The sequence below is a fragment of the Rhinoderma darwinii genome, chromosome 9, assembly GCF_050947455.1.
Source record: "Rhinoderma darwinii isolate aRhiDar2 chromosome 9, aRhiDar2.hap1, whole genome shotgun sequence".
Classification (NCBI taxonomy): Eukaryota; Metazoa; Chordata; class Amphibia; order Anura; family Rhinodermatidae; genus Rhinoderma; species Rhinoderma darwinii.
The window spans coordinates 51975195-51998371 of record NC_134695.1 but is presented as its reverse complement, the minus strand read 5'-3'; the positions used below and the strand labels follow the sequence as shown (position 1 = coordinate 51998371).

General features: G+C 41.6%; 1 protein-coding gene across 1 annotated transcript; it reads right to left on the bottom strand.

Annotated features, from left to right (window-relative positions):
* Nucleotides 1–19334: 19334 nt before the first annotated feature.
* LOC142660375 (4-galactosyl-N-acetylglucosaminide 3-alpha-L-fucosyltransferase 9-like) lies at nt 19335–20393 on the bottom strand. Its single transcript, XM_075836987.1, has one exon. It carries the CDS (start codon nt 20391–20393, stop codon nt 19335–19337), a length of 1059 nt encoding a protein of 352 aa, XP_075693102.1.
* Nucleotides 20394–23177: the final 2784 nt, after the last annotated feature.

Below are 23177 nucleotides of genomic sequence, written 5' to 3'. Positions count from 1 at the left end.
TCAATAAAAAGTTACTATAGTAACTCGGGCCGCGGGACCCTGTTACTATAGTTACTGACAGTACTTACCTTCCTGGTTCTGGAATCGCAGCGGAGGTCCTGACGTCACAGCGCTGTGCGCCGCGCACAACATCGTGATCCCGGATAGAGTCAGGACAGAACTTCCGCCGCGGCTGAAGAGGAGGGTAAGATTAATGTCCCTGTCTGCTGAAGCTGATTGGCGGGGTCCGCCAATCAGCTATTTTGAAGGGGGCGCAGCACTCGTACGACAGCTGCTTCCCCTTCATTCCGGTCACACTGTGAATCCGTGTCAGCTATTCACAGTGTGAGAGAGTAAGGGAAATGAAGGGGAAGCAGCTCTCGTACGAGTGCTGCGGCCCCTTCAAAACAGCTGATTCAAAACAGCCGTACCAGGAGATGGACCCATCAGCTATTGATGGCCTATACTGAGAATAGGCCATCAATGTTTAGGGACTGGACAACCCCTTTAAGCCTACGATGTAGCAGGCTTAGAGGGCCCATGAGACAGGATCACAGATTGTTTGATGCTGTCTGCTGGGCCCTGTATCTAAGCCAATCACATGGTAGGCTTCGATACATGGCCCATGTGTGATCCTGTCTGATGGGCCCTGTATTACTGTATAAGATTACTGTCTGCTGGACCCTATATCTAAGCCAGGGGGGTATGGGCCACTGTTTTTGGCCTTCCCCGACCTAGTACTACCAGCCTGCGGCCGCCCCGATGCCTGACCGTCACTTCAGATGGTCGGGTACTGGTTCGTACCCGGCTCTTCCCAGTACCCCTGGGGGCGGTGGGTACCGGTGTAATAATGGGTGTTAGTGTTAGCCTCTGCACCTGCTAACATTAAGCCCCACCTTAGTAATGGAGGTTGTCAATCAGCCAGCGGCCATTACTAAGGCGGTAATAATAAAGTTTAAAAAAGTACAAGTACATAGAAAAAATATTTTATTTAAATAAAAAAACACAACCCCCATTAACCATTTTATTGAGAATAAAAAAACGCTGTAATTGAAGTGGTCCTCAAATCCAAAGTAGTCCAACAACCAAACCTGTAAGATAACACAAACACAGAAAACTAATTAGTAACACATAAAAAAGCAAAACAATTATTATTCTTACCTTTCCTGGGTCCAGCACTGGAGCCGCAATGTCAGTGAGCTGGGCCCGATATCTAATCCAATCATGTGTGATACTGTCTGCTGGGCCCTATATCTAATTCAATCATGTGTGATACTTTCTGCTGAGCCACTATATCTAATCCTATCATGTGTGATACTGTCTGCTGAGCCACTGTATCTAATCCTATCATGTGTGATAATGTCTGCTGAGCTGCTGTATCTAATCCTATCATGTGTGATACTGTCTGCTGAGCCACTGTATCTAATTCCATTATGTGTGAAACTGTTTGCTGGGCCTTATATCTAATCCCATGTGTGATACTGTCTGCTGAGCCAATGTATCTAATCCTATCAATAGTTTATAGGGTCATAGTGCTATAGATATGCTATGCTGTCTCCTATACACACACATTTTTTGGGGGGGACACATATGTTTTGTGGCTATTTCCCCTTTCCTTAGTGACGCCCCTGGCTGCTAATGCTTTCTAAAATATTTTGGAGTGGGATTTAATACATGACTCGACGTACTCATGACACGTAGTTATTTACGTAGTTACATAGTTAGTACGGCTGAAAAAAGACACATGTCCATCAAGTTTAACCAAGGGATGGGAAAAGGGAAGGGAAAAATTTCTACACATAGGAGCTAATTTTTTTTGTTCCAGGAAATTATCTAACCCTTTTTCAAAGCCATCTACAGTCATTACATAAATTCACAGTTCTCACAGTAAAGAAGGCTTGTCGTGTCTGCAAGTTGAACCTTTTTTTTTCCAGACGGAGAGAGTGCCCCCTTGTTTTTTTAGGGGGTTTTACATGGAACAGGATTTCACCATATTTTTTGTATGTGCCATTAATATATTTATATAAGTTAATCATGTCCCCCCTTTTCTAACTCCAGGGCGTCCTTTCTATGAACTGGAACCCAGAACTGAACTTCATATTCTAGATGAGGCCTCACAAATGCTTTGTAAAGTCGTAATATCACATCCCTGTCCCGTGAGTCCATGCCTCTTTTAATACACGACAATACCTTGTTGGCCTTTGAAGCAGCTGATTGACACTGCATGCTGTTATTTAGTTTATGATTTACAAGTACACCCAGATCCTTCTCAACAAGTGACTCCCCTAGTGTAGCTCCCCCTAGGACATATGATGCATGCAGGTTGTTGGTACCCAGATGCATAACTTTACATTTATCTACATTAAACCTCATTTGCCAAGTGGACGCCCAAACACTCAGTTTCTTTAAATCCACTTGCAATTCACGAACATCTTCCATAGACTGAACTATATTACATAGCTTGGTGTCATCTGCAAAAATAGAAATAGTGCTATTAATCCCATCCTCTATATCATTAATAAATAAGTTGAATAATAGCGGTCCAGCACTGAACCCTGGGGTACACCACTTATAACCGGTGACCATTCAGAGTAGGAATCATTGACCACAACTCTCTGGATACGGTCCTTGAGCCAATTCTCAATCCAATTACAAACTATATTTTCTAAACTTATAGTCCTTAATTTACCAATTAGACGTCTATGAGGGACAGTGTCAAATGTCATGGCAAAGTCCAAAAACACTATATCCCCAGCGGCCCCTCTGTCTAGGCTTCTGCTCACCTCTTCATAAAAACAGATCAGGTTGGTTTGAAAACTTCTGTCCTTAGTAAAACCGTGCTGGCTGTCACTTATAATACTATTTTTTTGTCACATAATCCTGTATATAGTCCCTCAATAGCCCCTCAAACATTTTCCCCACGATGGATGTTAAGCTTACTGGTCTATAATTACCCGGGGAAGACCTAGAGCCCTTTTGAAAATAGGCACCACATTTGCCCGGCGCCAGTCCCTTGGCACTATACCAGTGACTAGAGAATCTCTGAATATTATGAAAAGGGGGACAGAAATAACTGAACGACGCTCTTTAAGAATTCTATGGTGTAACCCATCTGGTCCCGGGGCCTTGTGCACATTTATTTTATTTAATTTAGCTTGGAACATATCTACATTCATCCAATTCAGTATATCAACTGATATATTAACAGCACTGGCAGCGGCTACATCAGCTGCTCTTTCTTCTGTTGTATATACAGAGCGGAAGAACCCATATAGTAACTCAGCCTTCTCTTGAACCCCTGTGAGCAACTCCCCATTACCACTATCTAGGGGTCCTACATGTTCAGATCTTGGCTTTTTAGCATTTATATACTTGAAGAATTGTTTGGGGTTTGTTTTACTATCCATGGCCACCTGCCTTTCATTTTGTATTTTTGCTAATTTTATTACCTTTTGAAAGTTTTTATTAAGCTCTTTATAATTTACAAAGGCTACAGCTGTACCCTCAGATTTGTATTTTTCAAATGCCCTTTTTTTGTCACATATTGCCGTTTTTACAGAAGGTGTAATCCATGTGGGGTTTAATTTTAGTCGTTTATACATGTTACCTATAGGAATAAATTTTGCACTATAATTACCCAAAGTAGATTTGAAAATCTCCCATTTATCATTTGTTCCATTATTTGACATTAGTTCTTCCCAGTCCATATCCTGAATTGCAGCCCTCATCCTGGGGAAATTGTCCTTCTTAAAATTAAGTGTTTTGCCCTCCCAGCCTGTGTTTGTTTTTTACAGTATAGGTAAAATGTATCTATATTGTGATCACTGTTACCGAGGTTTTCACGAACATTGACATTCCCAACAAGCTCTGCATTATTAGAAATGACAAGATCCAACAGAGCTTCACCTCTAGTCGGGTCTTCCACAAACTGGCCCATAAAATGTTCCTGCAACAGGTTGAGGAAATGTCTCCCCTTTGCGGTTGAAGCCGAACCATGACACAGATTAATATCCTGGTAATTAAAATCTCCCATTATCACTACAGTACCCGCCTGTGCAGCCTGCTCCATCTGTTTATATAGCTGACCTTCCATCTCCTCAGTTATATTGGGGGGGGGGGGGGGTCTATAGATCACACCAAAGGTTATTTTTTCAATGTTTACCTCCCTTTCTAGTTCCACCCAGAAGGTTTCAACCTCCTCACAATCTTCACCCACTATTGTCTCTTTCACACTCGCCTTCACATCACTTCTCACATACAGACAAACACCACCGCCTTTCCTATTTGCCCTGTCTTTCCGAAAAAGTGTAAAGCCCTGTAGATTTACAGCCCAGTCGTGTGTGCGAAAAGCCTAGCCATGTTTCAGCAACACCAACTATATCTATATTTTCTTCCAGTATCAAGGCCTCCAGCTCCCCCCTTTTGCTTTCTAGTTAGAAGTCAATGAGCACGTAGGGTATGTGTTACTATGCTTACTATATATAATATATGTTATAGTTGTTCTCCATGGTCATAAATTGCTAAATGTTTATAGAAAAGTGCGGCAGTAGGATAAACGTTGTCTCTGTCCAGTTTTAAACTTGTTTTTAATTTTTGTACAGAAGCAATGAAGAAATGTACATCTATATTCTATGTGAATATATATGTGCATGTATGTATGTATATATATATATATATATATATATATATATATAAAAGCTAATGTGTGTGTGTGTATCTATCTATCTATGTATATGTATATATATATATATATATATATATATATATATTCCTGTTCGTTCTACGGCAGCACATACATAAAGTTAAAGTCAGTTGACTGCCGGATAGAAGAGACAGGGTTAATTAGCAGTACATGCATAGAATTAAGCAATTACTAGCAGCCCATATTAAGTCTCCAGCAGTTGTATGAATTAGCATTTTTTTTTTTTGTCTCTTTCCTTCTGGATAGAAGCAGATACTTCTATTGAAGAAACCTCTATACTTGCCCTTTATACAGCGAGAGGTCTCAGTCCCTAAGGCAAAACTTTTTCAGGATGGATTGAGGTATCTCTCCCCCTAGTGCTGTATACAGGTTGTACCTGTCCCTCAGTTACCGGACCGTCAGTCTCCATTATTGGAATCACTGCCTACCCCCGTGAACGTCATCTTGTTGTGGTATGTATTAAAACCATAAAGTATTAGCCAGTGTGGCTGCAAGCTCTAGCTTGATTAGAGCACCATAACGGCTGCCGCCTTTCCCTAGCTTATGTTACTATGGCCTCTGGATCTCCGGCGCATGTACAGTGCATGTTCATAGGACTTTCAAAAATGGTCGCCGTTGTGTCCGCACAGGCGCAGTAACATAAAGAGGCGTGATCTGGCGTGACTGTGCATGCACGATTGTTATCGCGAGTCTTCGGGGGTTTAAAGGTCCGGTGTGTACAGAGGGTTCCCACGCTCACCCGGACAGCGGGACCCTCTGCGGATAAAATTACTTTTCCGTGTCAATATTTGCTGTCTTTCAGATGACCTCTCCTGTACCTTCCCATGGGAAAAAGAAGTCCAGGAAAACTAAACACAACTGTTGTGTTATTTGCCAGCAGCCAGTACCTGATAATTGGCAGCACACTATGTGCTCTGTCTGTCTGTCTGTCTGTCTGTCTGTCTGTCTGTCTGTCTGTCTGTCTGTCTGTCTGAATCTCCTCACAGTCAGACTGAAACATCAGCTTACAGAAACCTTTAATGATTTGAGGTCTGCCCCATATCCTGAACTGCAAGTGTCATCTGAGAAGAACGATTTATCTGATGGGGAGTTGTTATCTGGGGATTCAGACAGTGATGTCCTTGAAGCTCTGTACTAAATTATTACCTTCTCATTTAGTTGTTCCTGAATGGTTTCAAAAAGAATTGGATAAACCTGATAAAAAGACTGACTCAGGTGCCAGATTTAAGTATACGCACAGGTTGGACCATAGAGCCTCAGACACTTGGAATGCCCCTCCAAAAGTTGATTTACTAGTGACCCGCTTATCAAAAAAAATCTATCTTCCCATCGGAAGAGTCCTCATTACTCAGGGATCTGATGGATCGCATGGCAGACTCGCTGTTGAAGAAAAGCCTACTCCTCTTCTACGGCAGCCATCAAAGTGGCAACCTCTTTAGTCCCAGTAGCCAGAGCTCTTAGGGTATGGCTGAGTGACCTCTCATGTGATTTGCAGGACGGAGTGCCTAGAGAGCAAATCCTGCAGAGCATCCCTATGCTAAAAAATTGCCATAGAATTTCTCTGTGACCACCCTCTTTATGTACTAAAGTACTAGTCTAGATCCATGGCCTTATGTAATACAGCCAGAAGACCTTGTTGGCTAAAATTGTGGTCCACGGATGATGTACCATCTAAAAATAATTTTTGTTCCCTGTCTGTCCATCCCTCCTGGTACAGAACTAGAAAGAATATTAAAAAAGCTGAATGTGGACAAAGGGATATCCTTCCCTAGCACATCCAGAGTGTTGAATACTGAGTCTTGTGGCAGAAACCGTAGATCACCCCGATACCAGTGGCATTTTCGCCGTTCAGACAGAGGTGAGTCAGAAACAACAGGGACAGAAACTTCAGTAAGAAAGAGCCCTCTGAACAAAAAAATCAGAACCAGTGATGCCATTACGCCAGTTCCTCCTGTAGGAGGCAGATTGAAGACCTTTGCCTCTTAGTGGTTAAAAACATCAGACGCCTGGGTCTGCTATACTATTCAACACGGCTATGCACTGGAGTTAAGAACCTTTCCTCCAGACCGCTTCTTAGTCAACAGGGGCAAGAATCCAGTGATTTAACAACTACTGGAAGAGTTTATCTAGAAAAAAGCTCTGGAGGAAGAGCCCTTGGAAGAATGAGGCCTAGGGGTCAAGTCCCCTATATTTGCAGGGACCAAACCAGGGGGAAACTGGCGACTGGTGATAGACCTCACTTACATCAACAAATTTTTTGTAAAATGAACGTTTAAGTGGGAGAACATTCAATCTGTGATAAATATGGTTCAACAAGGCGACTACCTTGCAAATATAGACTTGAACGCCTTTCTCCACATACCAATCCTCAAGTCCCACAGGAAGTATCTTCGTCCAGCCTGTTCAGTTCTGGGGAGAGTGCTTCACCTCCAATTTACATGCCTACACTAAGGGAAAACATCTGCCCTCAGCAACTTTACCAAGGTAACAATAATTCTAACAGAGGCTCTGCGGTTGAAGGGCATATTTGTAACACCTTTTCTGGACGACTGGCTATTTCGGGCTCCATCCCAGAAACGTCTGCTAGACCATCTCAGCACTACACTTCAAGTTCTGAGAGATCATAACTTCATTGTGAACCTTATCTCTTTCCTTCAACCAGAATAAAATACCTGGGTTTCATTATAGATACGAAACAGATGAAGCTATTCCTGACAGAATTCTTAATATGTTTAAAGCTATCAGAAATATTCTACGCCTTCAATACTGCTTCATACGCTTTGTCATGAAGGTCTTGGGGTACCTCACTTCTTCAATAGAAGCGGCGCCTTGGGCAAAAGCTCGTATTCGGAACCCCCAGTAGAGTATTCACAGATTGTGGAAAAAGAATCCCAAAGCCTTAGATGCACAGATGCCAGTACTTACAGAAGTAAAACAGGATCTCAAGTGGTGGCTGACGTCCTGTCGTCTTCAACAGGGTCGGTCCCTCATGGTACCCCACTCAATAGTCCTCACTACGGATGCATCGGCCTTGGGTTGGGGTGCTCATGTAGGGACACTTTGGGTGCAGAAGATGTGGTCATCAAGAGAAGAGAATCTCTCATCGAATGAGAAAAAAGTCAGAGCTATAAAACTGGTTTTGTTGCATTTTCATAATCTCTTACAACATCAAGATGTACAAGTACAGTCAGAAAAGGGCAGCACCAAGATTTCTAAGTTAGCCAAGGAGTGCAAGCAGGTCATGACATGGGCAGAAAACAACCTAACATCTATTTCAGCCCTCCACATAAGGGGCACTCTAAATACCAAAGCGGATCGGATCAGCCGGAATTTTCTACACCCAGGCGAGTGAAGTCTCCAAAAAGAAATATTTTTCCAGATTGCCAACAAGATGGGAATGCCACAGCTAGATGTCATGGCTACAAAGGAAAACTCCAAAACTTTACAGGAAAGACCATCTTGTAGCTAGAGATGGTCTGTCCATATCATGGGAGAAGGTGTTCATATACAGTGGAGGAAATAAGTATTTGATCCCTTGCTGATTTTGTAAGTTTGCCCACTGTCAAAGACATGAACAGTCTAGAATTTTTAGGCTAGGTTAATTTTACCAGTGAGAGATAGATTATATTAAAAAAAATAAAAAAAATCACATTGTCAAAATTATATATATTTATTTGCATTGTGCACAGAGAAATAAGTATTTGATCCCTTTGGCAAACAAGACTTAATACTTGGTGGCAAAAGCCTTGTTGGCACGCACAGCAGTCAGACATTTTTAGTAGTTGATGATGAGGTTTGCACACATGTTAGATGGAATTTTGGCCCACTCCTCTTTGCAGATCATCTGTAAATCATTAAGATTTCGAGGCTGTCGCTTGGCAACTCGGATCTTCAGCTCCCTCCATAAGTTTTTGATGGGATTAAGGTCTGGAGACTGGCTAGGCCACTCCATGACCTTAATGTGCTTCTTTTTGAGCCACTCCTTTGTTGCCTTGGCTGTATGTTTCGGGTAATTGTCGTGCTGGAAGACCCAGCCACGAGCCATTTTTAATGTCCTGGTGGAGGGAAGGAGGTTGTCACTCAGGATTTGACAGTACATGGCTCCATCCATTTTCCCATTGATGCGGTGAAGTAGTCCTGTGCCCTTAGCAGAGAAACACCCCCAAAACATAATGTTTCCACCTCCATGCTTGACAGTGGGTACGGTGTTCTTTGGGTCATAGGCAGCATTTCTCCTCCTCCAAAAACGGCGAGTTGAGTTAATGCCAAAGAGCTCAATTTTAGTCTCATCTGACCACAGCACCTTCTCCCAATCACTCTCAGAATCATCCAGATGTTCATTTGCAAACTTCAGACGGGCCTGTACATGTGCCTTCTTGAGCAGGGGGACTTGCGGGCACTGCAGGATTTTAATCCATTACGGCGTAATGTGTTACCAATGGTTTTCTTGGTGACTGTGGTCCCAGCTGCCTTGAGATCATTAACAAGTTCCCCCGTGTAGTTTTCTGCTGAACTCTCACCTTCCTCAGGATTAAGGATACCCCACGAGGTGAGATTTTGCATGGAGCCCCACATCGATGTCGATTGACAGTCATTTTGTATGTCTTCCATTTTCTTACTATTGCACCAACAGTTGTCTCCTTCTCACCCAGCGTCTTTCTTATAGTTTTGTAGCCCATTCCAGCCTTGTGCAGGTCTATGATCTTGTCCCTGACATCCTTAGAAAGCTCTTTGGTCTTGCCCATGTTGTAGAGGTTAGAGTCAGACTGATTAATTGAGTCTGTGGACAGGAGTCTTTTATACAGGTGACCATGTAAGACAGCTGTCTTTAATGCAGGCACCAAGTTGATTTGGAGCGTGTAACTGGTCTGGAGGAGGCTCAACTCTTAATGGTTGGTAGGGGATCAAATACTTATTTCTCTGTGCACAATTCAAATAAATATATAGAATTTTGACAATGTGATTTTCTGTTTTTTTTTATATAATCTATCTCTCACTGGTAAAATTAACCTAGCCTAAAAATTCTAGACTGTTCACGACTTTGACAGTGGGCAAACTTACAAAATCAGCAAGGGATCAAATACTTATTTCCTCCACTGTATGTCTTCCCTCCAATCCCTCTCATTTCCCAGGTAGTGATGAGAGAGCAGAAGCCATTGCCATCCCTCCACATTGGCCCAGTAGGACCTGGTTTCCTCTCGCATTAGAATTATGGAGAGGCAGATTGTGGAAACTTCCACTCAGAGAGGACTTACTACTTCAGAAGGGATTCTATCACCCAGATCTAGCTTACATCTGGTGGCATGGAGACTGAGCGGGTCTCCCTAAAAGCTAAAGGTCTCTTTGATGAGGTTGAAGATACCCTTCTGGCATCCAGGAAACCCAGCACCTCGAGAGTCTACTCCTGAATTTTTTCTATATTCTCCTCCTGGTGTATCACAAATTCCAAATCTCCAAGGCAGGTGTCATCACATCTACAGTTCCTTCAAGAAGGTCATGAAAGGGGACAGAAGCCAAATACTCTGAAAGTGCATATGACTGCAATTATTGCCCTTTCAGATGGTATCTTTTCTCATCAACCTTTAGTAACTAGGTACAAGAAAGAAATTAAGTTAACCTGTTAACGCCGAAGGATGGATATATCCGTCCTCTGATCGTGTGGGTACTGGCTCCTGCTGCAACTGCCGGAATCGAAGTGCGCTCCGATTCCGGCAGTTTAACCCATTAAATGCCGCTGTCAATAGCGACAGCGACATCTAATGTGTTTGACAGAGGGAGGGAGCTCCCTCTGTCACCCCATCGGCGCCCCCGCAAAGAAATCGCGGGTCGCCGTCGGGTTTCCATGACAGCCTAACAAAGACCCCCAGGTCTGTCTTCAGCAAATGCCTGTTAGGCCATGCCGGAGGCATGACCTAATAGACCTGACAGGCAATAATGCTTTGGTATACTAAGTATACCAAAGCATTATATATGCGATCGTCAGATCGCATAGTGAAGTCTCCTCGTGGGACTATAAAAAAAAATGTAAAGCAGTTAAATAAAGTTTGTGGAAAAAAATAAAATAATTTACAGTCAAAATCAAATAAAACTACTTTTTTTTGCCCAAAAAGTGGTTTTATTTAGTAAAAGTGCCAAAACAAATAACAGCAGTGGCGTAACTATCACTGTAGCAGCCGTAGCGGCTGCTACGGGACCCGCGGCATGAGGGGGCCCGTGTCGCCCGCCGGCACGGGCCTACACTATGGCCGGAGGCTCCGCTAGCTACCGCTATGGCTTCTACAGCGTGACGATACTGAACACTACGGAAGAGCAGAGAGGTATCTTCCCACTCTGCCATTAAAGGGGTTGTTTCTACAAAAGACATGTATCCCCTATCCACAGGATAGGGGATACATGTGTGATCGCTGGCAGTGATAGGGAGAACGGGGGACCGAAAGTCTTCTCCATGAGAAACCTCAGACTTCCGGGGTCTGTGTCGGCAGCTCCGTAGAAATGAATGGAGCGCCGGTTGCGCTTGTGCGTATGCGTGACCAACGCTCCTTTAATTTTTATTGAGCTGCGCAGACTCCGGAAGTCAGAGGTTAGTCATGGAGAACTTCGGGGGACTTTCTGTCTCCTTATTGCTGGGCGTCCCAGCGATCACACATGTATCCCCTATCCTGTGGATAGGGGATGCATGTCTTTTGTAGGAACAACCCCTTCAGTGGCGTCGCGCTGTAGCAGCAATATCAGCTGCAAGCGGAGCCTCCGGCCTTGGGGGTGGGGCCGTGCCGGCGGGTGGATAGGGGATGCATGTCTTTTGTAGAACACACTATAGGTCAGATTTTTGTTGGGCGTTGGGGCTGTATAGCGTTACCTACAGGGGGCGCTGTATGGCATTATCTACAGGGGGCTGTATGGCGCCATTTACAAAGGGGTCTGTATGGCATTATCTACAGGGGGGCTGTATGGCGTTATCTACAGGGGGGCTGTATGGCGTTATCTACAGGGGGCTGTATGGCATTATCTACAGGGGGGCTGTATTGCATTATCTACAGGGGGTCTGTATGGTGTTATCTACAGGGGGCTGTATGGCGTTATCTACAGGGGGCTGTATGGCGTTATCTACAGAGGGGGCTGTATGGCGTTATCTACAGAGGGGGCTTTATAGCATTATCTACATTGGGCTGTATGGCGCTATTTAGAAAGGGTGTTGTATGGCGTTATCTACAGGGGGGCTGTATGGCGTTATCTACAGGGGGCTGTATGGTGGTTATCTACAGGGGGGCTGTATGGCGTTATCTACAGGGGGCTGTATGGCGTTATCTACAGGGGGGCTGTATGGCGTTATCTACAGGGGGCTGTATGGCGTTATCTACAGGGGGCTGTATGGCGTTATCTACAAAGGGGGCTGTATGGCGTTATCTACAGGGGGCTGTATGGCGCTATTTACAAAGGGGTCTGTATGGCGTTATCTACAGGGGGCTGTATGGCGTTATCTACAGGGGGGGCTGTATGGCGTTATCTACAGGGGGGGCTGTATGGCGTTATGTACAGGGGGGCTGTATGGCGTTATCTACAGGGGGGGCTGTATGGCGTTATCTACAGAGGGGGCTGTATGGCGTTATCTACAGAGGGGGCTGTATGGAGTTATCTACAGGGGGATGTATGGTGTTATCTACAGGGGGGCTGTATGGCGTTATCTACAGGGGGTTGTATGGCGATCTCTACAGTGGGGGCTGTATGGTGTTATCTACAGAGGGGGCTGTATGGCGTTATCTACAGGGGATGTATGGCGCCATCTACAAAGGGGGCTGTATGGCGTTATCTACAGGACGGCTGTATGGCGTTATCTACAGGGGGCTGTATGGCGTTATCTTCAGTGGGGGCTGTATGGTGTTATCTACAGGGGGGGCCGTAAAAAAGGCACTATCTACAAGGGGGGGTTGTGTGACACTCAGGGGAGGGGGGGCCCCAGTCAAAAGTTTGCTATGGGGCCCAGTCTTTCCTAGTTACGCCCCTGATTAACACATACACATATATGGTATTCCCACGATCGTAACAACTTGAACAATAAAATGAACACATTAATTAAACCGCCGGATGAACGGTGTCCAAAAAAAACTCAAAAAACGACGTCAAAATTCTCTTTTTTCTCCCATTCCCCCCATAAAAAAATTAAATAAAAGTTAATCTTTAAATCCTATGTACGCCAAAATATAACTAATGAAAACTACACATTGGCCCACAAAAATCAAACCCACATACGGCCACATTGACGGAAAAATAAAAAAATTACATCTCTTGGAATGCGGCGATGCAAAAACAAGTAATTTTTTTTCTAAAAGGGTTTTTATTGTGCAAACATAGGAAAACATATAAAACCTTTACATATTTGATAGCCCTGTAATGGTGTCGACGCATAGAATAAAGTTAACATGTTATTTACGCTGCATAGTAAACGGCGTAAATTTAAACCGTGAAAATCAATGCTGGAATAGCTGCTTATTTTCAGTTCTCTCTTAAAATAAAGTTAATAAAAGTTAATCGATATATTATAAGCATCTAAAAATGGTACAATTACAAAATACAACTCGTCCCGCAAAAAACAAGCCCTTATACGGCTTTTCGACCGTGAAAAATGCGACCGTAAAAAAACAAAAAATAATCCTTGGTCATTAACGCGCAAAATGGCCTGGTCATTAAGGGGTTAAGACCAACATTTCACCATCTTGGTACTTGCCTATAGTTCTGAAACATTTGTGCTCAGCCCCTTTTGAACCTCTACAAGAAGCTTCTCTGAGAAATCTGTCTTTCAAAACCATCTTCCTGGTAACAATCACTTCTGCCAGAAGAATAATTAAACTACAAGCTCGGTCCTCTAAAGCGGTGATCTCCAACCACCTGGCCGCAGACCAACACCGGGCCGCGGATCATTCGGTATCGGGCCGCGGTATCTGGTATCTGCTCCGGTGGCCTTAGGGAATTTCGGGCGAAAAACCGCACCAAACTGTGGTGCAGTTTTTTGCCCGGAATGTCCGCTGCGGAAAACTTCTGAGCAGGCCTCCTGGGGTGACGTTTCATCCCAGGAGACCGCTGCAGCTTGTGATTGGCTGCAGCGGCGGTCACATGGGATGAAACCAGAAGATAAGGGGTACATATAACAACAGCACTATATGTGTTTCGAAGCCGTACCGGCCCCTCCGTCAGGTCTAGTACAAGTGAATTGAAACAGAGAAAACTCGGCCAATATATAGTCCCTATCATAGGTCAGGTAGTCATAATGACTACCGGGTTAGGTTATAGGTCACACTGAGAGGGCAGGTTACGGCAACAAAAAAAAAAATATATTTTTGGAAATTTAGACATTTAGAAACACATTATTTGTAATAATATAAAAGACCACAAGAAAAGATGTTAATAAGATAATACAAGTTAGAAGTAGCATTTCAAAACAGGGATAAGATTGGGACATAGAATATAAAATTAAAATGAAACTATATGTATACATATATACAGTATATTAATCAATATACCTCCACAGTATATGAAAAAACATGTATGTGTACATGTGTTTTTAAAAAAAATTGATTTAAAAGGTTTAATCGTTATAACACGTAAAAATGTCAGAACTGTGCGTTGTTGTCATGGAAACACAACGCACAGTAAGACCATAGAAAAGGATGCAAGTCTTTTTTGAATACGTTCAGCACTGCTCACCTCTGAGATCTATGTATTGTAGTCATGGAAACATAACGTTCAGTAAGACCGTAAAAAAAGATGCTAAGGTTTTTTAAGTGTATTTAATTGTACGTATTCAATAGTGCAAAACTAGTTAGTGTATTATAGTTATGAATACTTAATGAGATCATTAAAGAAAACTATTAAAAAGGACTATTAAAAAGGACCATTAGAAAAGGACCATAAAGATGCTAACAGTTTAAAGTGTATTTTAACAGCACAAGATTGCCCTGAAGGCGTGACGCACTATAAGACCATTAAAAAGGATGCTAATCTTTTTAGACACGTTCAGTACCGCCCACTTATAGAACCTGTGTACCGTTGTCATGGAAGCATAACATACAATAAGACCATAAAAAAGGATGCTAAAGTTTTTCAGCGTATTAAGTTGTACGCATTCAGTAATGTAAAAGTGACTGACATGTGTATTATTGATCATTGAAAGAGACCATTAAAAAGACCATTAGAAAAGACCATCAGAAAAAGACCATCAAAAAGGATACTAACAGTTTAAAATGTATTTGGTTCTGCACAGTTTGGCAGCGCTAGACTGTCAGCGTCATATATTATTGTTATAGAGTGTAACGTTCAAAAAAGACCATAATGGAGGATGTTATATGTAAATTATCTAAATACCTAAGATTGTTCTCATAATAGTCTAAGGCTCATGAAAATGAGTCATCCAGAGTGTTCCAGTAATAAGACAAGACCGCTCGGACCAGAAAGGATGTGCACAACAACGGACTGTCCGAGGCTACAAAAATGTGAGTGTTTGCAATTCTATTATCAAAAAATGACTAATTTTCATGAGCCTTAGACTATTATGAGAACAATCTTAGGTATTTAGATAATTAACATATAACTTCCTCCATTATGGTCTTTTTTGAACGTAGCCCGAACCCCAAGTTTGAACCGAGCGGCAGGTCGCTCATGCGCACTTCCACTCCATTCATTCTCTATGGGAGCGCCGGAGATTAACGTGCGGCCACTAACAGGCTATTTGACAGCTGCACCAAATATGGTGCCGGCACGGTTGTTGGCCGCGTCGCGACTGTGTCAGGGCTGCTCTGTGTGGCCTTACCCTAAAGAAAAATACCTGAAAAAACCTCCATACCTAGAGCATGCTGTGTTATGGGAAAAATACCACTGAGCCCAAAAACGCCTCTAAAACACCACAAACTAAAACGCTATGTATGTAGATATTTTCATACTTTGATAAAGACTCACAACAAACACTTCCCTGCAGCGTTTTAGTCCCTTAACCCCAAAAACAGGCCTAAGACGCTAACACAGTGTTTAAAGCAGAGTACTACCACATATTATTTTTTATGGGGGGCCCTACAAACAGGGAGCCATATACTCTAAACTCGGCACTTAGCGTATATGCGCATAATATGATCAAACAGGTTTTCACTCATGGAATATAAAGAAGAATGCATCCATTCATTCACTGGCAGAAAACAGAGATCTTGTACATAATTGAAACACAAAGTTTATTTATAAAGTATCATGAATTTTGTTTATATAATGAATAAGCTTTATTTACAAAGAATCAAATAGCCCTTTAACCCAAGCTACTTTTTTACGTTTTTCCATCGTCTCATTTAAAGAGCTATAACTTTTTTATTTTTGCATCGACATAGCTGTATAAGGTCTTGTTTTTGTGCGGGACAAGTTGTATTATTTTTTAAAAGCACCATTTTGCACAGTAAAAACATTTTGATTTTTTTTTCAAAATTATTTGTTTTTGTGTCTCCATATTTGAAGAGACATAACTTTTTTTATTTCTCTGTCGATGCAACTGTATGAGGGCTTTTTTTGGGGGGACGACTTGTAGTTTTTATTGGTACCATTTTGGAGTAGATGAGACTTTTTTTTTTTTTTATTCACTGTGCAATAGTAAATATACGTGGTTTTTCCCTTGAGTAATATATGTATTTCACTGAATGAATACCAATGGGAATTTTTTGGTTAGAGCCTAACCTTTAATGTGAGATTTATTTCACTTTTTAGCAATATAAGTTTAAACTTTTATTTATTAATTTTTTAGACCTTTTTCTAGTCCCGCTAGGATACTTGATGGTCTGATCTGCTGATCGCTGTTATAATACAATGCACTACTGTCAAGTTGGGTACGTGGACCCACTGGGCCGTACCGCCTTAACGGTTTGGCAGCTGGCCAACAGGACACAGGTCACAGTCTATAGTTTGTATAGGTGTATCTGTGGTAGCTCAGACAGTAGCAAGACAGGCTTGGCTGGGACCAGGCAGCAGAAAGGCACCAGGCGTGGTGTAGCAGGACAGGCGTGGTACTCAGCGCAGCATGACTCCAACTTAAAGGACGAGTGTCGCGATTTTTTTTTTTTTATATATCAATTTGCTTTTAGTGGCTAGCAACTATGTCCACGTTTGATCATAGAATCAGTGCATTGTCTACACAGACCTCTGGAATGCCAGAGGGTCTAATCTATTAACTCTGTGAGCCCCTGATGAATTACTGCAGAGTTACTTATGAGTAAGGAAACGCTGGGCTAGATAACTACAGATAGGCAGGATTAGTGTTTTGCTAAACAAGAGATCCTCACAGTGGAATCCACAGCAGCAGCAGCAGCTGAAGCTGTATCAGCTACTGGCACGTACTGGGCTTGATAAAGCAGCTGATCTGCTAATAAGAGAGCTGCACAGAGATCTCTATAGCAGCAGTAGCTGAAATACAAGAGATTCATATAGAGGAACTCCTAGAGCAGCTGTTCATGCTGCATCAGTTCCTGGCACACACCTTGTGACAAGGAGGGTACCGGTCCCAACTTGGAACTAAAATATTTAAACATAATATTTTTTGAAAAAAAATAAAAAAATATAAAAATATAAAAATAAATAAAAACCAGGAAAATTCTAAAATAAAATATAAATACTAGAGTGTGATGGTATTAACCATTTAAATCTTATCCTTGTCCTATCTGAACTTATTAGATATGTCAATGTAAAGTGCGCAAGCGCTAGTGAACGAACTTTATGGATACAATTGTATCACTATCTTATATTGCTAAAAAGTGAAATAAATCTCACATTAAAGGTTAGGCTCTAACCAAAAAATTCTCATTGGTATTCATTCAGTGAAATAGATGAGACTTTTTGATCACTTTTTCTCAAATTTTTTTTTAAGGAAGGATTCACAGAAAACAGCAATTCTTGCATTGTTTTTGATTTTATTTTTTTTACGGCGTTCGCCAAGCGGGATAAATATTGTAATAACTTTATAGTTGGGGTCGTTGTGAATGCGGCGATACCAAGTATGTGCAACTTTTTTTTTTTTTTTTTTAACCATAATAAAGCATTTTGTAAGGGGAAAAAGTGGGTTTTTCATTTTTTTTCACTTTGGATTTGTATTTATTTATTATTAACTTTCTGAAACTTTTTTTTACTTTTTTATTAGTCCACTAGGGGACTGCACTATGTGATCATCTGATCGCTTTTATAATACACTGAAATACTTCTGTCTTGCAGTGTAATACTGCCTGTCCGTTCAAAACGGACCGGCATCTGCTAGGCCATGCCTCTGGCATGGCCTAGCAGGCATTAACTAGAGGCAGACCTGGGGGCCCCGAGCTGCCATAGAAGAAACCGGCAATCTGCGATCTAACGCAGGGTGCCGGTGGGGTGAGAGAGGAAGCTCCCATCCTCCAAAACCATTAAGATGCGGCGCTCGCTATTGAGCGCCGGATCTGAGGGGTTAAGCGGGCAAGATCAATACTTATTTTTCGCTCTCGCCCTTTCGAGCAGGTCTTCTCCGAGCCCTCAGCTACCTCTGGCAGGAAGATTTAACTGCTCCAAACGCTGTTTATTTATTCTGATGCAGTGCCGTAAAAAGGCTCCTGCATCGGAATAAAGCCCGTTCGTGGCTGCCATAAAAACGCTAATGGGTGGTTACTAACAGGTTAAGAAAAATCGGGACTAGCTTCTCTGGTTGATTGAAAACAGTGAGAATAATATGTTACATGGCATTGCAGGAGCTTAAACATTAGTGACTATTAATAAAATGGAGCAGTACAATCACAGAAACCATTAACATACCTAAAAATATTTATACAAAATGTCAACTAAATAGCAAGATTTAGTGTCCAACTCAACATAGTAACCAATAAACTATACAATACATTTTTGTGTCTTACTAATAATAGTGGGTTCTAGCTCCAGTCATACATTTGGCCGGGATATGTCGGGATCCTGCAACCCCAACTGCTTTTTAAAATACAACTGTATACAAAAAAAAAGTATATTGTACCAATGTCAGTCTATGGTAAATTCACACAACTGTATAGGCATTCAAGTGTAACCATCTTGCCATGTGTTAGGCGCTAGCTTCAAACGGTCCTGCCAAAAATAAACACAGAACGCAGTGTGAATTATATGCAAAACTGAGCAACAGAAAAATGCAACAGGCAATTTGCAGCCAGGATAACCCAAATCAAATATAGAATTTTGATACTACGTGGTAGCACTGACTGTGCTACAGGCACCCAGTGACATAGCTATGGGGGCTAATGGGGATAAACACCAGGTGCTGGATGCCCGGGAGGAGCCAACAAGTCACACTGCTTTGGCTAGGGTATTACAATAGATACAAGGAGGGTAAGTCAGTGAACTGAATCTTTGCCCCCTAGCATGAACCTCTAGCCGAGATCCATCTTGGTTGGAGAACAATTTAAAATATCCATTTACTAATGTTTGAACTACAGTTAAATATCTTGAATAGATCACCTCTTTGAGAAGACTCCTCCAAATGGACTGGACCAGATTTATCTGTAATGCACTTTAGATTTCCTTATATCCTATGTATATTGTTCCCCTTCTTTAAAAGGAGCAACCGCTCTGGAAGACCATTTCTCACAGTAATTTTGCATGGTCATCTCAAAGAGGTTTCACTCTATGTCTAGTTGAGGAACCATTTTTCCACGCTGGGAATAACTTTATAACCTTTGTATTCTTGTAGTTCTCTGCATGCTTTACAATAAAAACTATCCCAACCTGTATTCATTTCTGGAACATAATTTGATCTCCACTTAAAATATTGTTCATATCTTGCATTGTCTGTGTTCAACTCCAACAGGAACAGTGCTAACTTCTCAGGACTAGGGAAATCATTCACATGAATGAAGGAATCTGGAGGTATGAAGCGTTCATAGTTTTCACGAGAAGTTCCTAGGACAACAGGGACAACCCCTACATCAAATGAATTAACCCACAACTTCTCAGTAATGTAATCTCTATGGACAGAGTTTTCAAATGCTAAATAAAATTTATATTGTGAAATGGTGCTATAAAAATTATCCGAGCTCAATTCCTGGTGGCCCTTTCCATAAACATCTATTTGAATGTGTTTTTTCAGTTCCTTATAGTAAGAAGTACGCTTATTGCCTGGGTACCATTTACTAACCATCCAGGAAACCAACTTAGACTTGGGAGGAATTTTATATATCTGTGGTTCCTTCAGTGGCTTTAGAAAACCATAAGGATGAAAAATGTCAGAGTCTTCTCTGTAAGTCATTGTTAAGTTTATGATGTTGTCTAACATATTGAGGTTTTCTGTGATAATGGGAGGTTCAATGTTGAACCAAACCCAACGTTGGTAGCGGGGTCTTGACCCCCGAGGCAGGTCTTTGTTATTCTGAATGTCATAATGATGGATAATCACGGCATCTGCTTGGCCTAGCATATTACGATCTACTGTCAAGGTGCACCCTGAAATGTCATAAAAAGACTGACATGTGTCTAAGGGAAATATTTCTCCAAAAGGCCAAGTCCAGACAAGAATGAGAAGTTGGTTCTTTTCAATCAGTTTTGTTGACGGAGGTCTCTGTATTAGTGTAGTACATTTTTCCTTTTCTTGGGTTATTCTTGAGACATTCTGGGAGATCCATAAAAAAATAGAAAAGACCAACAAAAGAAGACATATAAAAGTCAATAACTCCTTGTGATGTAGTTTCTTCATGTTCTGATGAACTGAAAAATACAATAGGAAATGGTTATTCTCTTTTTATAACATATAAATATATAACATTTTCAGATATGCATTAAAATTTCTTATAGAGGATGCATTGCTTTTTTATTATCCCAATGAGAAACTACAATAAGAAGCATAGGTTAGAGTAGTCAAGCGGATTAAGCTAATGGGAGCTGTACCATTACTTCATAACGGAAAACCATATACCATGGCAAAACGGTATGTATTTACATGCAATTTATCACGGTGCAGTAATGATGCAGGGCTTTGCCAAACCCTTACCACACCATGTGAATGTACCCTTAGTAATATTTTTTGTATAATTGCCTTTTCCCTTGTTTTTACTTTTTTTTTATGCAATCAAAAGACCTTTGTGAGTCATGATAAATATATATTTATTTTTTCACAGCCATGTACTGTAACCTTTATACAAACAGCTATCATTAAAGAGTAACTGCACTTTCATTAAACTTTTGATATGTCATAGAGACATATCAAAAGTTTGAATCGGTGGGGACCCCGCACATTTACTGAAACAAATGTACAGAAGCGCTCAGCTGAGTGCTTTGCACCTTTGACTATGATCGGCGCTCCCTGTCAGGCTGAAGATGGGATCATATAGAATAGATTTGTTCTACCATTAGTCCTATTCACTTAGCCCATTGATACTTACAGTTAGGTCCAGAATTATTTGAACAGTAACACAAGTTTTGGTATTTTAGCTGTTTACCAAAACATATTGAATACACAGTTATATAATCAATATAGGTTTAAAGTGAAGACTCTCAGCTTTAATTTGAGGGTATTCACATCTTAATTTGAGAAAGGGTTTAGGAATTACAGCTCTTTAATATGTAGCTGCCTCTTTTCAAGGGACTAAAGGTAATTGGACAATTATCTCAAAAGCTACTTAATGGGCTGCACGGGCGATACCCTCATTAATCCATCATCAATTAAGCAGGTAAAAAGTCTGGAGTTGATTGCAGGTGTGGCATTTGCATTTGGAAGTTGTTGCTATAAACCCACAACATGAGGTCAAAGGAGCTGTCAATGCAAGTGAAACAGACCATCGTTAGGCCATAAAAAAAAATGAAGAAATCCATCAGAGAGACAGCACAAATCTAAGGAGTGGCCAAATCAACAGTTTGGTACATTCTTTAAAAAAAAAAAAAAAAAAAGAAGAGCGCACTGGTGATCTCGTGAACTCCAAAAGGCCTGGACGTCCACGGAGGACGACAGTGGTGGATGATCGCAGAATCCTTTCCATGGTGAAGAAAAACCCCTTCACAACATCTACCCAAGTGAAGAACACTCTCCTGGAAGTAGGTGTATCAGTATCTAAGTCTACCATAAAGAGAAGACTTCATGAGAGCAAATACAGAGGGTTCACCACAAGGTGCAAACCATTAATCAGCCTCAAAAATAGAAAGACCAGATTAGACATTGCCATACAACATGTAAAGAAGCCGCCAAGTTCTGGAACAGCATGAAACTAAGATCAACCTGTACCAGAATGATGGGAGGAAGAAAGTATGGAGAAGGCTTGGAATGGCTCATGATCCAATGCACATCACATCCTCTGTAAAACATGGTGGAGGCAGTGTGCTGGCATGGGGGAGGCAGTGTGATGGCATGGGGGAGGCAGTGTGATGGCATGGGGGAGGCAGTGTGATGGCATGGGGGAGGCAGTGTGATGGCATGGGCATGCATTGCTGCCAAAGGCACTGGGTCACTAGTGTTTATTGATGATGTGACTGAAGACAGAAGCAGCCGGATTAATTCTGAAGTGTTCAGGGATTTACTTTCTGCTCAGATTCAACCAAATGCAGCAAGGTTGATTAGACGTCGCTTCACAGTACAGATGGACAATGACCCAAAACATACTGCGAAAGCAACCCAGGAGTTTTTTAAGGCAGAGAAATGGAATATTCTGCAATGGCCAAGTCAATCTCCAGATCTCAACCCGATCAAGCATTTCACTTGCTTAAGACAAAATTTAAGCCAGAAAGACCCACAAACAAGCAACAACTGAAGACAGCCGCAGTAAAGACCGGCAAAGCATCACAAAGGAGGAAACCCAGTGTTTGGTGATGTTTAGTCATATTCAGGTAGCCTGTGGATGCATTACACAGGAGTAATCTGTGGGCTGTACCATTCCACTGTGACAGGGGCCTCATGCAGTATAAGAAATATATGTGAGCAGAATCTCTAATATATGTATATTAGAAAAAAGTATAATTTCCTACTCTACAAATCATTTAAAAAAACGGACAACCCTTTTAAATAAATAATCCCATTCTCTTATGATATTTCAACTTATCATGGGAGAATTCTTATCTGTAGAGCAGATTGAACATAAAGCTAACAGCCAAGCAAAGGTCTGAATTGTTAATTCTCGGATAGCTGTAAAGATGTAAAGCAGTTTACATACCTATCTATTACGTAAAACAACCTTCTAATAAACTGTGTAATCCAGAAATTCAATGTCTTACGCTACAGTTTCAATGAGGATTTATAAAATCTTTGAAATCGCTCACAGTTTTTTTTACAAAATGCCTAAGGCCCCATGCACACGACTGTGAAATCACCCGTAATAACGGTCCATAATTACGGGCCCATTCATTTCTAGGGCCGACAGACACCTTCCTGTATGTCTACGGGAGGGTGTCTGTGCTGTAGAAACCTGCAGAAAAAATAGGACGTCCTATTTTTTTATTTTACGGACCGTGCTCCTATACTATAATGGGAGCACGGCCCGTAAAAAGCCTAAGA